The sequence below is a fragment of the Gymnogyps californianus genome, chromosome 15, assembly GCF_018139145.2.
Source record: "Gymnogyps californianus isolate 813 chromosome 15, ASM1813914v2, whole genome shotgun sequence".
Taxonomy (NCBI): Eukaryota; Metazoa; Chordata; class Aves; order Accipitriformes; family Cathartidae; genus Gymnogyps; species Gymnogyps californianus.
The window spans coordinates 3,783,221-3,800,907 of NC_059485.1; the positions used below are offsets into that span (position 1 = coordinate 3,783,221).

Below are 17,687 nucleotides of genomic sequence, written 5' to 3' on the forward strand. Positions count from 1 at the left end.
TCAGCTCGCTGGGGTGCCCCGAATGCGGCAGCCCCCTCCCTGGGGCTTGAGGACGGGCAACTCGTAACATGTCAGCTCTTGGCCATGGAGGGAGGAGGCATCTTCCCTGGAGCATCACTGGAGCCAGCACTCGACGGGCTGTGACAACCCCAGTCCTTGGCAGGGGGTGGCTCAGACTTCCAGCCTGGTGTGCAAAAAAGGATCATCTTCCCCCCAGTTTTTTTTCCCACTGCCCAGAACCTCTTTAGCCGGTGGAGTGGTGGAAACTCGATTCAAACAAACACCGTACAAAACCCACCCATGGCCCGGTTTGCACCAGGACCATCCTGGGGACTTCATCGAAGGGGACCTGAAAACCGGGGCTCAGGGGAGCCCCGATGCTGTTTTCAGTCCCCCAGTGCCACAGGCCAGCTCGGCCGGAGGAGCCCTCCCAGCCGGTCCCCCGCGGCGGTGGGACGCATGCCCGGAGGTCAGGCGGCCTCAGGGACGCGGCTGTTCTCAGCCCCAGTGAGGGACGAGGGTGGCCTCGGGGTCACGTTCCCCATCTGTGGGATTCTCCCCCACTCCGGCCACGTGGGAGCCCGGCAGGAACGAGTGAGTCATGGCCGGCCCTGCTTTTTACCATTTATAGTCAAAGTGAGCACGAAGCCACCGCCGGGTCCCTGGAGAGCCCAGCTCCGGCCCCCGGAGCTCCCAGCCTGGCCCTGGCCTTTAGTATTTTCCTTTCATTCCCATTATCTCTGGAGTCATCTCAAAGAGGGTAACCGGAGCCCGATGGAATTTCATCCTGTTTCTGCCGAAATGGCCCGTGAACGGCCAGCACCTCTTCCCGGTCCCCACGGGGACCACGTGGCTTTGCGGCCGCTCCCGGGACAGCGTGTGCAAGGCTGGTGCCACAAGACAGCACCCGGGGGGGGGCGAAACGTGGCCCCAAAGCAGCCAGGAAAGCAGCAGCAGCAGCGTGTGACCCTGGGAAGTGATGACCAGGAATTAATTCACCCTGTCCTGCTGCCCTGGCTCGCCCCAGCTCTCGCCCTCTGCGCAGGCAGCATCAGAGGGTTGACAGCCCGCTGGTCCAGCTGGTTTGGGGGGGATCTTCCCCAGGAGCAGAGCAATGCCGTGGCCCTGAGAGGGAGGCAAGGGACTAGGCGACAGTGTGTGTCCCCCCGGGGTTACCTGGGGAGTTGGGGGCTCTACCTTCCTCTTCTTCTTCTGATTCTGCTTGTTTGTCCTGGGATAGACTATCAGCATCTCCAACCACCTGCAGGCAGAGAAAGCAAAAGGTGAAGTCTGCGTCGAAGGACAGCGGGCAGGGATGGGAGCGACGCTCACGCTCCACCATGGGGTGTAACGCAGCTTCCCACAGACTGCGGACCCCAAAGCTGTTCCCCCCCACGGGTGGCTCTGACCACACTGCCCGGGGAGACGCTACCCCATCCCACCTCCAGGACAGGCTGCCTGCAAGCTCCAGAGATGGAGCATCCACATTTCACCCCTAAGCCCAGCCTTTCGGGGTTTGTAACTTGGCCTTAAGCACAACCCCGAGCTGGAGCTGGGCACACGGAGGAGCTCAGCTTCTCCAACCTCGTCAGGGTCAACACGGTAAATAGTACCCAGAAATCATCCCCACCAGCTCCTGGGGGAAAAATGAGGCAGGACAGAAGGGGAGGAGGGATGACCCCAGGGTGCTTTGGCTCAAACCCTGCTCACTGCAAGAGCGAGGCCACGGCCAAGGCTGACATGGACAGGGATTCAAGGATCCTGAAAGACAGCCGAGAGGGACAGAGCCTCCGGCAGGACCTTCCCCCTTCAGCGATGCCAACGCCCGCACACTGCACACAAAGCGCTTTTGTCCAAGGAAGAGCAGCGTGAACTTGGCATTGAGAAGTCCATCCCCTGCATAAGTTGCTTGTTTGGGGGACCGTCCCGTGCCCTCCCGCTGCGGCCTGACGACCTGCCCCTGCATCCCTGTGAACTCCACGGGGATCTGTGGACTGCTGGGAAACATTCCTGCTTCAGATGTCCCTGCTTCCCTCTCCTGTTCCCCCACTTCGCACGCTGCTGCTGTAAAGCGTTTTGAGATGACCACATCAAGTGGGTTTTGGTTAAGCAATAAATGCCAGAAGCATGCAACGAACGTAAAACAAATTCTCCCCCGGCCGGGGAAATCTTCCTGTCGTGCTGCAACTGCAAATGAAACCCGCCTGGCTCGGACCCAGAGCGGGACTGTTTCGGGATGATTAATGCTTGCAGTCAGGAGCAAACGCACTCCTTCAAAATCCAGCGCCGGGCCAATGAACAATAAATCAGCCCCACCTTGCTCTGCAATGCCTCTCCCTCTCGCACGGCTGGCAGGACCGGCAACAAAAGGCTGAGCTGCGAACCGGAGCGTGGGGAGAGGGAGAACAGAGCAGGGCACGGGGGTTGGCCATGTTTTGGGGCACAGCCATCGCTCTCACCTCGGCCAGAGGAGAGGAGCCAGCTCCCCCATGCCTCTGCACCCTGGCTCCACAGCCGCTGCAACCCCACCGCTGCAAACGGGACCAGGGGGGCGGCTGTGCCACTGGAGGACAGGTCTGCCGGCCCAAGGCAGTGCACGGAGGGGGAATCACCCATGCTCACGTGTCTCAGTAGAGCAGGGAAGTTTCAACGCATGAAAACATACATCTGATCAAAATCCCAAGCTCTTGGTAGAAAAAAGCCTATTTCAACCACTATTTACCAAAATGGGGGGAGTCACAACCAAAGAAAATGCTTGGAAATAGAAATCATCTCAACAGAAAGCACCGACTCTGCTGCTGCCAGGGCTCAGGCAAGCAGGAGATGCTGTGCCTCGGGAAGAGCGGGAAAGAGAGAGTGCTTCATCCCTTCAACTTTCTGCTCTACTTTCAAATGTCAACAAATTTTGGGAGGGAGGCACCGAGTTCCAGACATCCCACATGGGAAACGTTCGCAGGTGAGCAGCAGCACCGTTGCAGTCCGTCGCCGCGTGCCGGCGGCGCGGCTCTCCCATGGCTCCGTGCCCTCACCCGTGCCAGCTTCAACCCAAGCTGGCAGGTGAGCGATGGACAAAGGATGTTTCTAGGTCACCATCCAACACCTGGAGTCGGGAAATTTACTGCAATTTGTTCATTTTAGTGGCCTAATCTTCAGTGTTGCTGAGCAACCACATCCCAGTGGCAGGCGCTCCTATGAGCAATGATATTTTAATCATCCTCGGAGGTCAGATGCTCCACTGGGACCAGGGGGGTGGGCTGCATCCGCCCCCTCTGCCAGCCTGCCCGCAGGGAGCTGAGCGGGACGAGGCGGGCGCTGCGAAGGCGAATCTGAATGGGGACGGGGTAAATGCAACGCGGGCAGCCCCAGGAGACCACGTCTGCCCAGGGACGGACGAGGACCAGAGGGCGTATGGTGCTCAGGGTCAGACGCGCCAGCCCCGGGGACTACAGGACCTGCCACTGGTGTGGGGACAGGACCTGAGCCAGAGGGTTGGGTGCCTGATCAGATGCTGTCCTAAAAGCATCGTGGGGTCACCCCAGCACCCATTGGTTCCAACTGCGTCCTGGTGTTCACACCCTGTGGCCAAGCTTCTCCCCCTGGCCAGTAAATAGCTGCTTTCTGCTGGGGCTGAAGCTGCCATGACCAGCCCAGGAGAACCTCGGCATCAGATGCACCCCCTGAGCATCCCACAAACGCTCCAGTGTAGCTCAGCTTGGTCCCAGGGGTAAACGCCGCTGGGAGTGTTGTTCTGCAGCAGGGAGCAGGATATTGCCCAACAGCAGACAACAAAACCGACCTGAAAACGGTGGCCTTCATAAGTAACGAGTGACTCAGGAGCATCTCGGCTCCAGGATCCTGGTCAAGGCTCGCGGCAGAGGCTGAGCTTCCTTGAGCAGAGGCTGAGCTTCCTTGAGCACTGGCTCTGAAAGGTGTCCGGCATGTTGGGAAGCCTCAGGCTCCAGCCCAGCACGGCCAAGCATGCGCACTAGGCGCGGAGGAAGGACTTAAATCATCTGCTGCCGCACAGGTCTCCGCTGAAGTCAGTGCTCACGCTCACATCATAAATCTGGTGGCTCGGGGGGTGCTCAGGCCCCTGCTCTGCTGCAGAGCACCAGGCGATGGCAGGGGTCCACCAGGCAGGGGAGCGGGAAGGGGAAAGAAACTCTGTCCTTGCCAAAAAGATGGAGAAGACCGGAGCTGACCATGAGGCAGCAGCTACAGCCGGCCCCCAGGTCTGTCCCAGCAGCAGGCTGTGATTGTCACTTGGGGATCAGCCTGGGTATGCACTGCCACAGCACCCGGCCTTGAGCAAGGTCCTACTTGCCCTCCTCTTCCTCCCGGCTAAGGGAAGAGCCCCACAGCAGCTCGGCCCTGGACCTGCACTCACCCGCTGATGATCTCCTTGTTCTCGGCCCGGATGAAGTGCTCCTTCTCTGGCGTCAGGATGCACAAGGAGAATTTCTGCCCCGTCCGGCTTTCCCCATCCACCACATCCGTGCACTGGTTCATGTTGATGGTGCCCTGTGGGAGGGTTGTTGGCTGCGAGGGGAAGGAGAACAGAGTAACGTTTAAGGAGAGAAGAGCAGGTGAGTGCAGAGTTGAGCCCTAAAACCTCTCCTTGTGGACACCAGGATCCTACACGCCAAGATACTCTGCCCATGAGTACCCAGACCTATCCGTGTGTCATGCCGGCACACAGCAAAGCCCTGTGCTGGACATCTGGGATCACAGACCAGCAGGCACAACTCCTGCCAGCCCAGTCCAGTCCAGCCCAGCCCAGTCCACTGCTGCCAGCAAGACGCTTTTTCTATGCCGAACACCCAGGGAAGGACGGCTGCCCTGCTGCAGCACAGGGACACCAAGGCAAGGCACCGAGTGGCCCGGCTTTGGGTTTTCAGCTGCAAACCATCTGGGGTGGTGGGGTGGCAACTGGGAACAGGGGGTGGCAAAGCAGCAAGGCCCCACTGCCCTCAGCGCAGGCCAGCTCAGGCACTATAGACAGACAGACAGACAGACACACATGCCAAGTTTTTCCCATTAAAGTTAAAAAACATGGAGTTCGCCAGGGAGGGACCGCAGCATGGAAGGGACCTTGTTTGTCTAACAGGCTTTGCAAACACAGTGTCACCTCCCGGCCCCCTTGCTCCAAGCAGACAGAGCAGAGTGGGACAGGCAGTGGCCCCCCTGGCCCAAGGGGATGCGGAGGGACCCAGAGGGGTGTCAGCACTGACGAGAACTGACAGGTCCATCTGGAGCGGCGGCGGTTCATCCGATTACAGCGTGGCCACCCGCTCCCAGTGCCTGGCGCCCGCAGCCCTCCCTCCCCGAGCAGCGATGCCATGTCTCCCCCATCCCCAGCCTGCTTGTGCCCCACCAGGCTTGGTGACACTGGGGTCCTCCCCACATCCCGGCGCGAACCTGCACCTGGGGCATAAATGACCGGGCAGAGGGACCCCTCCGAGCTGCCAACAGCACCAAAGGAGCACCCAAAGCAGCCCGCGGCCACCTCCTCACCCCGCCAAAGCCTCCTTGCACCCTCCAGATGGCCGGGCCAACGGGGAGGCGGATTTTTGGCAGATGCTGTTAACGTTTTCACCATGGAAACTGGCTCCCCTGTCAGTAAAAGCCCTCCAAAAGCAGCCTGTGCCATGCAAAGAAGAGGCAATTGGGGAGAGCTTCGAGGCCCCAGCCTACGACCCCACGAAATTCAGATCAGCCCCCCCGAGGCTGCTAGTTTACCCATCTGCGGGCCATGGGAAATAGCCCCCTTCCCCAGGAAAAGGGCTTTCCGTGTGGCTGTGTCCCCAGGCAGGAACGTGCTACAACAGTCCAGGGGTAGCACGGAGCCATCACGGGTGCTGCAGCATTGGTGCCCAGCATGGGCAAACGAATGGGACCGGTCGCACATCAGGGACACCAAAACCTCCTCTTTTCCTTCGTGGAAACCAGCATCAGCATCCACAGACCCCATGGGAGGGAAGGAGGGAGGGAGGGAAAGCAAAGCCGAGCCCAGACTCCCAGCACGGCGCATGCACAGCTGCCCGCCCTGCACTGCTGTGGGTAGTCGGCTCCTAAGAGGATTTTTTTGTCTTAGACAACAAAAATAAAACCCCGCTTTCCGGGAGCTATAAAAACCCAATGGAAAAACTTTCTCCTGCTCCAAATAGAGTCTTAGAAATGTTTTTGTCTCGCTGGCCTTCGGCACAGTCAAGGCCTCCAGGGTCTGGGTCTGACCCTCTTCCCCACCCAGAGCATTTTTGCACCAGGGAATGCAACCAGGACGAGGGAAAAAAAGGATGAAGGTGGCTCCAGGAGGGAGCCCCAGTCCCTCACGGGGACCCCGGGCCACTCGGTCCCTCTTGCCACAGGCACCCCTCGACTCCCTGGGAGGCCCCGCAGAGATGTGGTAGGGAGCTGGCACAGGAGGAGAGGAGGAGACGGCTCCCTGCAAAACCCGCCTGCTCTCCTCCCTCTAACCCCACGGCAGTGTTCAGGGCGGCTTCCCCGGCTGCTCACACGCAGCCCTGACCCAAGCGTGCCTGGAGCGGAGGAGCCGGTTTGGGGCCCCCACACCGCTGGGCCAGCCCTGTGAAGTGGTTTTGCCGTGCACCCCTCCTTGCGAGGGTGAATACTGGCATCTTGCACAGTCTGACGCATGGGTCCTCGTCCACCACCGTACCTCTGAGCCAGGACGCCAGGAGAGGGGCTGCGAACAAAGCTGGGACTGCCCCTCCTTGCACCTATGGCCGGGGACACGACAGGCACCAGGGAGGAATCTTCCACCCCACGACAGCCCCCCTACACCCCCACACCTCTCGGCAGCAGATGAAACCTGATGGGCCAGCAGCCTCACTCGCTCGGGATGTAAATTCCTTTACACCATTTATTTCCTTCCTTGGAGGCAGCGCAGGCACTTTGAAGCAAAGCGAAATGCAAATGGTGCCAGCTGGAAATGCGCGCACGCACACACGCAAACTCCACCGAGGAAAAGGACGGGGCTTGGGCAGCACTGCACCCCGGGAGCGCCTCGAAACCGGCCGGGGATCCCCGACAGAGGAGCTAGCGATGGCCCATGGCTGCTCTCCCCGAGGAACCAGGAGAACAGGGACAGCCCTCACGTGACGAAGCTGCGGGGTGGTGGGGCAGGAGCAGGGGAGATGGAGAGGCTCTGCAGCAGGGGACGAGGACACATGGACCCCTTCCCCATCTCTGAGCACCCGTTTCTGTGCTGGTGGGTTTCTCAGGGCTGGGAATCCCTGGGGAAGGATGAGCAGAGCTGGTCCCCGGCTGGTCCCAGGCCAGGTGAGGACTGCGTGGCTCCGGCAATTGGAAGGGAATAAATAAATGCGAAAGTAGGGAGGTGTTATACGGCAGAGACGCCAAAACAATAACAAGGCTGGGACTTCAACCAGCCCTTTGAAGAGCAGATGTTTTGATACAAGGTCAAACCCAGCATCGGACTCTGGGGCCACGGGGAGGCTTCGCGTCCGGGTGAGGGAGGAGTGGATGCTCAAGCTCAGCTCTGGCTCCAGCTGCTGGCTTCTGCCGGTCCCCACCTCGGCAACAGCCCCGTCCCCAGGCGCTGGCCCTGCCTTTGCCATTGCCCATGCTGCTGTCAATGGGATGGAGCACACAGCTACCCCACGACTGGATCTGGTGCCTGGGTGTGTCTTTTAACTGGGGGGATGAGTGAAAGCACAGCAGGGTGCACCAGTAGAGGACACCATTACGGGCACCATCAAGAGCAGCAGCTCTCCTTAGTGCCACTGGTTGCCTCCGGCCCGGAGAGCGGAGCAGCCCCCCGCTGCTCGCCGGTGCGGGGAAGGCAGCACCCGCAGCGTATGAGCAGCTACAGCTCTCCACGCTGCCAGTATCAGCAGAGGAACTGGAGCCAAGAAAACAATCGCGTTGCTGTTTCCCTCTGGTATGACAGATCCGTATTTACACACACATGTGCTCACAGCGTCCCTCTCCATGCTACACAAAGCCTATAGTATGCTCTCCTCCTCCTCTCCCTTCCTGGGTGCCCAGGACATGAGTCACGCTGTGCTCTCCACATCCACAACCCCACCAGCCTCCGGATGAGATGCAGGGACCTTCAGATGGATGCTTTTAGGATGCAGATCCCAGCAACTGCAGCAGCCCCCACCTTGGACAGTGGAAAGGAGGGAAAGAAAGAATGGGGACCTCTTACAAGCCTGAAGGAAGAAATCCCAAGTGGGGCATTACGGGGGAGACCCAGGTGCTCTGGCAGGAGGATGCACAGTGCTGGATGCTCCGTGGGCAATGAACTCCCAGGCGCAGGGGCTGATGCTGTAAGTCAACAGGGTTTATCTGCAGGAGTCCCTCATTTCCATACAGTTTTGCAGGGCTGAGGTAGAAATACAAGATTACTTAGATCCAAAAACTTCTGAATTTTCTCCAAGTACCTTCCCCATCATTTCTAACACGTGTGCATTGTAGGAGCTCAATCTAAAATACAACAAAGCTTTGCTCAGCAACTGTACACAAGATGTTTTCTGAGCAGGTAACCCCGCGGTCAAGCTCCCAAGGAGCGGCTCTGCCACGGCCTCGGTGGGACACGGCCAATGCCCACGCCATTCTCCAGGGCTATTACACAACGTGGGTTGATGAAATCTGGAACACAACCTTTAAAGAAAGGCGATGGGGCAGGGGGAGGAGGAAACCAAACAAAAGGGACATTTTACTTTCTGCCAAGAACCAGGAGGAGAAGAAAAAAAAAAAAAAACCCAGCCATTTGTCTATCTCGCATGGCGGGCTCGTTGCCTTGGCACCGGAGCCCAGCCGTCCCGAGGGGGGGAGATCACAGCTTTGCCGTCCCGCTCCGCCGCGATGCGGCACGGGAAAGGCTCGGGCTCCCGCTGGCTCTGCCCTGGCTCCCAGCACCGCCCCAGAGCAGCAGCGAGCCTGCAGCGCCTGGGGAAGAGACATCCACGCTGCCTCCATAAACGCTTCTTGACAAATGTTAATTCTCCGAGCTAAAATATTCATGAGGGTGGCTGCTGACGAGCGCGCTGCTCATTCGCAGCACTCTTGAGTACTCTGCAAAGGCAGTTGCCGTGTTTGCTAAAACCTTCGCCCATCCCCAGTGCCCAGGCTCGGCTGATTACGGTGCTCAAGGCGGGATGCAAGCGGGATCTTGGCTGGGCTGCAGCATGGGAGAGAGCAAGAGTCCACTGCCCCGTCGCCACAGGTGCACCAGAGCAACATGGAGACAACCATGCCTTGGGCGAGGGCAGTAATGCAGCTTCGCCAGGCAGCTCCCGGCACCAGCGTGGCACAGGGAGCCCACACCAGAGCTGTGTCCACCATTCCCACCCCGAGGCCATCAGCAAGAAAGCACCAACTCCTTGAAAAGTCACAGGGAGCTCCCTTTACAGCTGTGCGAGGCTATGCACAGCCTCCCTAAATCCCACCTGGGGATGCACCGTGCACGCACCGGGGCTGGCTCTGCCGGTGGGCTCGGCCGGGCGCTGCCGCTGGGGTGCTCAGCCTACCGGTGCCAGCGGGGTGGCCACGGCGTGCCCTGAGCTGCCCAGGCGCCGGGCAAGTGGGGCCGGCACAGCAGCAGGGCTTTAATGAGTGTTTTAGGCTTCCTGCCACTAAGCCCAAGGCTATAGATAGGACCACAATGTGACTGGACCTCTGCGGTGGGCAGATTTTATTACACTTATAGATGGTCTAACAGGCTGAGCATCTTCCCACCTGCAGCCTTCCTGTATCAGCAGCTACTGCTCAGTGAAGACACTGAGAAACCTCCAGCTTGCTCAGGCTGTGCACCAGGCAACAGAAAAGCAGATTTTTACCGCGGGCAAGGGAATGCAACGGAGGTATCAAGCAACACCAGGTGCCCCCTGCACCTCTGCATGCACACCTCATGCCCCTGTGCAAGAAACAGGGGAAGATGTCCCCAAATTTCACTGCTGCCTGGACTCTCCAGCCAGCCAGAAGCCATCGCCCCCTTTCACAGATGGAGGCACAAGCAGTGCTCTGCAGATGCGGCCTTGGCACGTGCCGGCATGGCTCTACACCAGCACCAAACCTGGCTCACGGTGCCACCAGCAGCCGTCCTGCCCCAGTGCGAGGAGGGGACAGGACACCTGCCCCGGTGTGCAGCCAGCGATGCAAAAACAGCCCCCCCGGTTGGATAAATGCCATAACACTTCCCCATGCCCCATCACATATTTCCCCACCATTGGCCCCTGCTTGTTCATCATGGGCACCGACAGCCAGCTCCTGAAATTTGTTTTGCCGGAGGAACTCTTCACAGCCCCAGGTCACCCATCCCAAGGAATCGGCTCAGGGAGGTGGGCTTGGAGGACGGGTTAGCAAGCCCTGCATGCCAGACCCCTGTAGAGCCCTCCCAAGCCTCTACCAGGAGATAAAACAACATCAGCTCCGCTTTCACCAGGGGGAAGGAATTTTCTTCCCTGGGAGCAGTTTGGGGAGGGGGCAAAGCGCAGGGGCTGGGCAGGAGAGTTCAGCCAGGGGCCGCTTTTAAGCAGAGTCGGTGTTTACGTCCACAGACAGCGAGTCTAAACACTGAGTGAGGCCGCGAGCTGCCTGCGAACTGGCCGCGAGCACCCCGGGCTTCTCTCCCACCCAGTGCCACCTCAGCAAAGCATGGGCAGCACCCATCCCGGAGGTGCCCAGGCAGCAAGTGTGGGGCCACGAATCCCATCCGCAGCCCCGTCCCCACGGGCACCCATCCGGGGAGCTCGCACTGGAGCGGAGCGAGCCCAGCCGGGGCTGTGCGGGAGGCTGAAGCCGGCTCTTCTTGGCCTTATATGGCGATTTTCGCACCGCTCTTGCAGCTCCCAGCTGCTCCCCACCCCAAAGCGGGGTCGGGAGCTGGCAGCCAGCGCCTAGCCTGCCTCCTTCCTGTTAACCTCTTTCCTGCTGAACGGCCTCCGAGGGGTCCGTGCACGATGGAGACAGCCGTATCCTGTCCTGACACAACCGCCCGCACCGGGCAGGGAGGGTCAGCAAACCCGGTGGTTGTCACCAAGTGGTTGTAACTTCCCTCAGCGCTGGGGTCTGACCCTCTGGGTCCTCGGCAGCATCCCCAAATCCAGGGAGCCCTTTGGGGGAGCTTGCACCCGCGCACACGCATGCTCCGTGTCCAACGCTGCTGGAGGGGAAGAGGGACAGAAGATGCAGAGAACATCGGCATCATGACGGGAACAAGACCAAGGTCCCACCGGCATGGGGGTCGAGGGGACACTCCGAGCCACAAGCCCAACTCTTTGGGGATCAAAGCAAAAGCCCAGCATTGCACAAGGAGCTTGGAGCAGCCGCTCAACCCTCATCCCGGCTTTTTGGGGACCAAAGCAGAAGCCCAGCATTGCACCGGGCACTTGCTGGTCCCACTATGCTGAAGGCACCATCTCGCAGCCCTGCAAACCCAAGAGTTATTCTTCCCTCTTGCTGTCCGGGATTTAAATGCATTTAAAATGCAAAATGTCCTCCTCCCCTCCTAGGAGCGGGGTGGGAGGAATATATGATAATGGATCCGACCCCATCTGCTCACAGCTGCCAGCGTGGCAACTTCCCTGCTCCCTGATGCGCAGGCACAACAGCTACCCAGCCAAAGGGGAAGCAAATATCTGCAGCGTTCAAGCGAGTTGTCATGGTAATCAGCCTGATGGCAAAAGCCCGGCAAGACGACACGCCGGGACAGTACACGCGGCGAGGGACCGGAGCTTGGTGCAGGGATCACGGCGGGCGAGTTACCTGGAGAGGGAAACGCAGTCGTTTGGGGGTGGGAAGGAAAGGCGGGCTTCGTTTGCATCTTGATATTTGAATTTTAAATTGCACTGTTCCAAATTGGCCTTATCAAATTTATTCTCCACCCCCTCGGTGTAGGAGACAAGTCCCAGGTGGTCCCTGCACCGCACACTGCCAGGCACACACGTGCAGGTGCTCACCACCACCTCTGTGCACGCCGGCTTGCACATCCCTCCTCAGGAGCAAAGGGTTTCACCAAAACATCAGAAACCACGTCCCCACAGCTGGATCCGTAAGGTCACCTGCATACTGACGGTCATAGACACAGCGATGCCAATTTTGGAGACAGCCCAGGAGGTGGAAAGCTTGGATAGAGGCAGGGTGATCTCCACCTGTGTTGGCCAGCCACCCAAGCCTTGTTCAACTTCAGCTAGACCTGGATTTCTGCTTCATGGGGGTGAGGGAAATGGCCTGAGCATCTGTCCAGGCATCGGCTGTGCCGGAGAGCCGAGGCTGAACCAGGGCGGGCTCTGCCCAACGGCCCAGGCTGGCTCCGCTAACCGGTCACACCAGGGCTGCGGCTGCTGCACTGACTCTCCAGAGACCTTTCGCTTTTGAGCCTAGAGTTGGGTAGAAAAACTGGCAAGAGGGGCAATGCCCTCGCTCAAGATCCTTACGGCAGCTACGAAAAGGTGCGGAAGACATTTAAGTGAAAAGGGCTTCGTGCCTTGGGAAAAACCTTAGGAAATGAACCCAAGGCAAAGCTCCCTCGCTGCTCGATTTTGGAGCCAGTCTTCTTGCAAAGTGGGAAAATAACTGCAGCTGATGTGGGCTTCAATGTTATTTACAGCACGAAGTGCTGCTGGAATGACTCCCAAGGTCTTCTGTTCAGCACTGCTCCGACCCAGGGGCAACTCCCACCACGGCCAAGGGCCACTCGAGGTGCCACCACCCTTGCAGCATGGAGGCGTGCTGCAGAGTGCACAGAAACTGGGCACTGGTCGAGCCGTACGAAGCCACCCTGCTGCATGTGGCACCCAAAACAGGACCGTGTGGAGAGACTCGGGAAGATCAAGACTAGAAATCTGGGAGGAGAGAAGGGGCTGTGGAAGGAGCTGCTGCTTCTGTCTTCTCTGAATCATCAGATGGGCATGGCCAAGGTAAGAGCCATCCAAGGAAAGCACCAAATTAAGTCAATCAAAGCCCTGTACCTCCGTAAGTGAATCCATCTCCCCTCCAGCCTAGAGGGGAAGGAGGGACAGGTCTCCTGGTCTCCAGCTATCCCACCACCTCTCCTACAAACACACCTGAGCAGAGGCATGAGAGCAAACCCACAACACCAGACCAAGCTATTAGCACCGTCACAGCCGTGCAAAGCTGCCTCCGACAGCCACTGTCTTCAGCTCTGGATAATTTAAGGCCCTGCATTACGCCGGCCCAGGAAGTGCCATGAACTGCACACAGAGCAAGCTGAAAAATGGCAAGTGCTTCCCACAATACAAGAGTAAATAAAATGGCAAGACATTTCCTAGTGTCTCAGCAGAAGAAGAAGAAAAGAAAAAACTTTCAGTTCCATATGAACTAGAAATTTTCTTTTTTTTCACTAAAACACAAAAATAGAAGAAGGAAAGCACCACCTCGCAATGAACAAAGTCAGCAGAAGCCTCTCAGCAAAGCTCTGCTGAACACTCTCACAAGACATAGGGTTAGACCCACTCAAGCCAACTCCATCTGACCAGCTGACCCAATGCTGTACCGCAGGGCCACGGCTGCGCTTTCTCCCCAGTTTGGCTTCTTTTGGGCTCAGCTGAACTGAAAATTTGCTCAGCAGAATTTGCTTTACAGCGGGTAAAGGCAATTTATTTGTGGTCAACAGTCTTCCCACCGCACCACACGTACACAGGTCACCCCATGCCCGCCTGCTCTCCTTTCTGCAGGGGAACAGTGGACTCCGGTCCGGCTGCAGCAAACTGGACGCCGGTTACGTCCCACGCTGCGTATCTCCTGTGGGAGCCATGCATACAGCGCTGCTGCCGTGGTGGGGTTTCCCCCAAGCCCAACCTTCAGCCCCGAGGACTGTCAATACACCAGCGCTCACCGACTGCAAACAAGGTGAGGACAACCCCGGGGATCGGCAGCACCATATCCGCCGGAGGCTTGGGCAACTCCCACGGGCACAGATGCTTCAGTGGAAGTTCGTGAATCCGGTCAAATTAGCCTGGAAATCTCATTACTCCCCAGTGCTGCTCTTACAAGCTTTGCAGAGCTTCCTGCCGGGCTGGGAATACCACGCAGCCAGGCTCCCAGGGCGCTCGGGGGTCTGCAGCTGGAGGTGTGAGGGCCAACCCAAGCAGAAGAGGTTGGGTTGTGTTGGCCAACCCAGTGACGGCAACATCCTGCACCCCATGCCTCACCCCTATAGAAAACCCCATACCTGCTCTGCTCTGCGTTGCTCCCAGCAGCTTCCAGACAAGCTTGGACCCTGCAGACCTTCCCAAAAGCCGAGGCAGCGGCCAGAGAGCGTTTTCCAACCTTTGACCATTGGCCATCCCACCAAATGGCACAAAATGGGAGGCTTTTTGGCCAAGAAAGGCAGTTCCAAGGAGAAAAGCTCCCAACAGGGGCACATGGCTGTTGCGGGCAAGGAGACCACCCGGCAACAACTCGAGCTGGGCTTTGCTGCCACATGCAAGGTGCAGTGGAGGCGCCAGTGCAGACAGCAAGGAGCCGTCCTGGCTGGGCATGCGCTGCCAGGTTCAAAGGCAAAGAGCATCCACGGGGAAAAGCCCTTTAGGCACCTGCCACGGCCAGGGACAAAGGCTGGGAATAACACACCAGGCTGCCAGAGCCGTTCCTAGGGGAGCAGCGTTTTCTCCTTAAACCTGCTGCTCCCATCTGGCTCCTGCACTTGCAGAGGAGTTCAGGGAGAGGAGCAAGTTCACGGCTGTGAGCTGCTCCTGGGAGCACTCCCCGCAACCTCTCCTTCGGGAGCAGCCGTTCAGCCCCGTTCAGCGGAGAGGAGCAGTCTGGGCCTGGTGCACTCGAGGGGGATGAGCCCGAGGAGGTTTCTCCATCCCCCATGCCTGGGATGACAGACTTCACCCCCCAGCATCGGTCTGTGCATGGCATTAACTGCCCATGCAAGCCAAACATCCCCTTCCTCCACACATCTGCTCCGTCCATAATCCTTGCTGTCCCTCCCCTAATGGGAAAGCAGCCAGAAAAGCAAACCAAAACCCTAATTATATCCCAGTAGCTCCCCAGCGCCCCGGTGATCTGCTGTGACTTTATCGATGCGGTTGCAGCAGGGCTGACGAAACGAGGAGGAAAGGGCCAAGGCTGGGCGTGCTCCAAAAACCCACCCTTTCTCCCCAGCCACAGCATCACAACGGGTGGAAATCCCGTGCAAGCTCAGGGGTGCTGCTGGGACATGTCTAAAACCAACCTGTGCTCCTGTCCCCTCTGCCTCCTCTCCCCAGGGACCCCGTCACCCACAGCAAAGGAAACACTGCAAGCATCACTGTATGGGGACCAAGAGAGCGGTGACAACCGTGGGCTGCAGCAAGAGAGCAGCCCATGGCCTCACTGCGGGTCCCCAGGGCACTGTCTGCCCATAAAATCATAAAGAGTCACAGCTACGGCACCTGGAGCCACAGCACCCGCGGCATGGGACATGCAAGAGCGGGGACCAGGTCATTTTTCCAGGAAAAAATGGGGAAAAAACCCTCCCTGGTAGGTGGGAGCCTTCCCCAGCTCTCCCTGGCCCCCGGAGCAGCCCCAGCCCCACACGCAGCACCTCTGCCCCAGGGACCTGCTCTCCCTTAAAAGCAGAAGAGGTCGCAGAGGAGCCGTGCTGCCCGCGGCGGGTGGCAGGGTGCAAGCCATGTTAATATACACAGACAAATCAGCTCCTGGATCCTGCGGGAAGGAGGTGAAGGGTAACGTTAAGTTGCTGCGCACATGATTTACCTATGGTAATTTTAACTTTCAGCAAGACTGACTGGCTGTTTTATCTTGTTGCCTACTTGCAGTCAGAGTTCAGTGACTGCAGGGAAGAGTCTCTTCCACAGCTTTGAAGGGACGGGGCAAAATAAAAAGGTCTTACAAAGTTATGTATTACCAAAAGCACATTCACACGCTGTTACCTGGTCTGGCATGAGGGAGAAGCAGTATTTTCCCGGCATTTTTTTTCTACCTTATGTATCTTGCAGCCCGTGATAACTCAATGATCAAGACCAATAATAAAACCTGCCTGGGAATTCTCATTTTTCACCAGAAATGCCTCAAAACAGTGCTGACAAAAGGTAGAAGACTTCAGCAAAAACCCTGCATTTGGTAACCCTGAGAAAAGTCGTTTACAAAACCTTACTGAAGACCTCGGCTTGTCTCCACGCAAGTTTTAACCTGACAATGTCCCTTTTACAGACTCCAAACCTCATGAATAATGCATGTCTGGGATAAAGCAGAAATATAATATTCACTAATGCTTACCGTAACAGAGAAACAAGGACTACGAATAAGTAATTTATTAACCCCAAACCATGTTGCTGCTTGAACAGAGCACACACTTCAGCTTTCGGCCCCAAAAACACTGGTGGAAAGTTTGCTCTTGAGCCATGGCAAGAGCATGCTGAGGGCTGGCTGAGACTCCCCGCTCTCATCGCACCTCCAGCACAAACATGGCTTGTCCTGGTTGCTGCAAGATGCTGATGGGGGGCAAAGCCCCCGAGAGCAAGGCTGGGAGCTGCCACCCTCCTTCCTCCTCCTCCTCCTCCTCCTCGGGGGCCGCAGCTGCACTTTCTCTGCCGGGAGGAGAGTGGTGGTGGGAAGCCCACAACCCTGCGCTTGCCCGTGGCTCCGGCCGCTTTCTCAGGCATTCCAAAATTTGGCTGGAGCCTCTTTTTGCAGCACCACCCCCCATAGCTGGACGCCTGCCTAATTGTGTATTTATTTATTTCTGCATTTTCCCAGCTCCCCACACTCATTGGCGTGGGGCGGGGGGAAGCCGAGGCCGTCTCCCAAGGCGGATCCAAAAAAACCAAAAAAAAAACCGGGGGGTGCAGTTCCCCCCATTCCCTGGAGGCTGGGAGGAAGCTGGGAAGCGCGGGGCTGGCCGGGAAGGGGGTGGGAGCGGGAGGTAGGAAGGGGGGACGCCGGCAGCATCGCCCACCCCCTTTGCTTTGTGCGCGCGCTTGGGGAAATTAAAAATAGCCGCGTCCAAAGAGTGGCTGCAAGCGCCACAAAGAGCGTGTTGAGCAGAGGCAGCTGCAAGCTATTTGCTGCCCCCGGTAATCAGCATCTCAGCTTGCAGAGCCTCCCCTGGCCCCCCCGGCCCCCTCCTCCCCTGCCAGAAGCCACCACTGCCTTTCTCCAACCCACATATGTCATGTCAACAATCAATGAATACAGGATCTCTGCTGAGAAAAAAGGGGGAACGCGCTTTGATTTTTGGAGCAGCTTTGTTGCCTTGTTCGATTCACATCCTCGTCCTCCTCTCCGAGCTCTCACCGAGGGTTTTGCAGCACCGAATCCCACCAGGCGAGGCCAGGATACCCCATGCCACCCGGCAGAGATGGGACCCTCGCCGGGAACAGGGATGTGCCAGCCACCGGGATGCCACTGCTTCTAGGGATTCCTTTACGCGACGGGAAAAGGGGTGCTATTGCCCAGCGTTACCCAACCGGTAGACCACAGCCCACTGGTGGTCCTCGCCAACCTCAGCCGGTGGCCTGCGACAGGGCTGGAAAGAATTAAAATCAACCCCGTCCCCACCACCACGCAGTGCAGCTGGCAGGTACGGGGCTGTGCCGCAGGCAGCTCATTTCACACCCCCTCCTCAGCACCAAGCAACAGTGGGGCAAAAAAAATTGTGGTTTTGTTGGTTCCTTGGGTGGGTCGGTCATTCATGTCTCTGCAGACGGGCACGGCCACCCAGGGAC

General features: G+C 58.2%; 1 protein-coding gene across 4 annotated transcripts in view; it reads right to left on the minus strand.

Moving 5' to 3' along the window:
• The window catches only part of MPRIP (myosin phosphatase Rho interacting protein), an 82,761-nt gene that overhangs the window by 42,153 nt on the left and 22,921 nt on the right, over positions 1 to 17,687 (minus strand). For all 4 annotated transcript variants that reach the window (XM_050906336.1, XM_050906335.1, XM_050906338.1 and 1 more), the window contains exons 4-5: positions 4,388 to 4,539; positions 1,177 to 1,261 (exon numbers count right to left, since the gene is read on the minus strand). In XM_050906336.1, the coding sequence (XP_050762293.1) occupies positions 1,177 to 1,261; positions 4,388 to 4,539 (237 nt within the window). The remainder of the gene's footprint in view (positions 1 to 1,176; positions 1,262 to 4,387; positions 4,540 to 17,687) is intronic.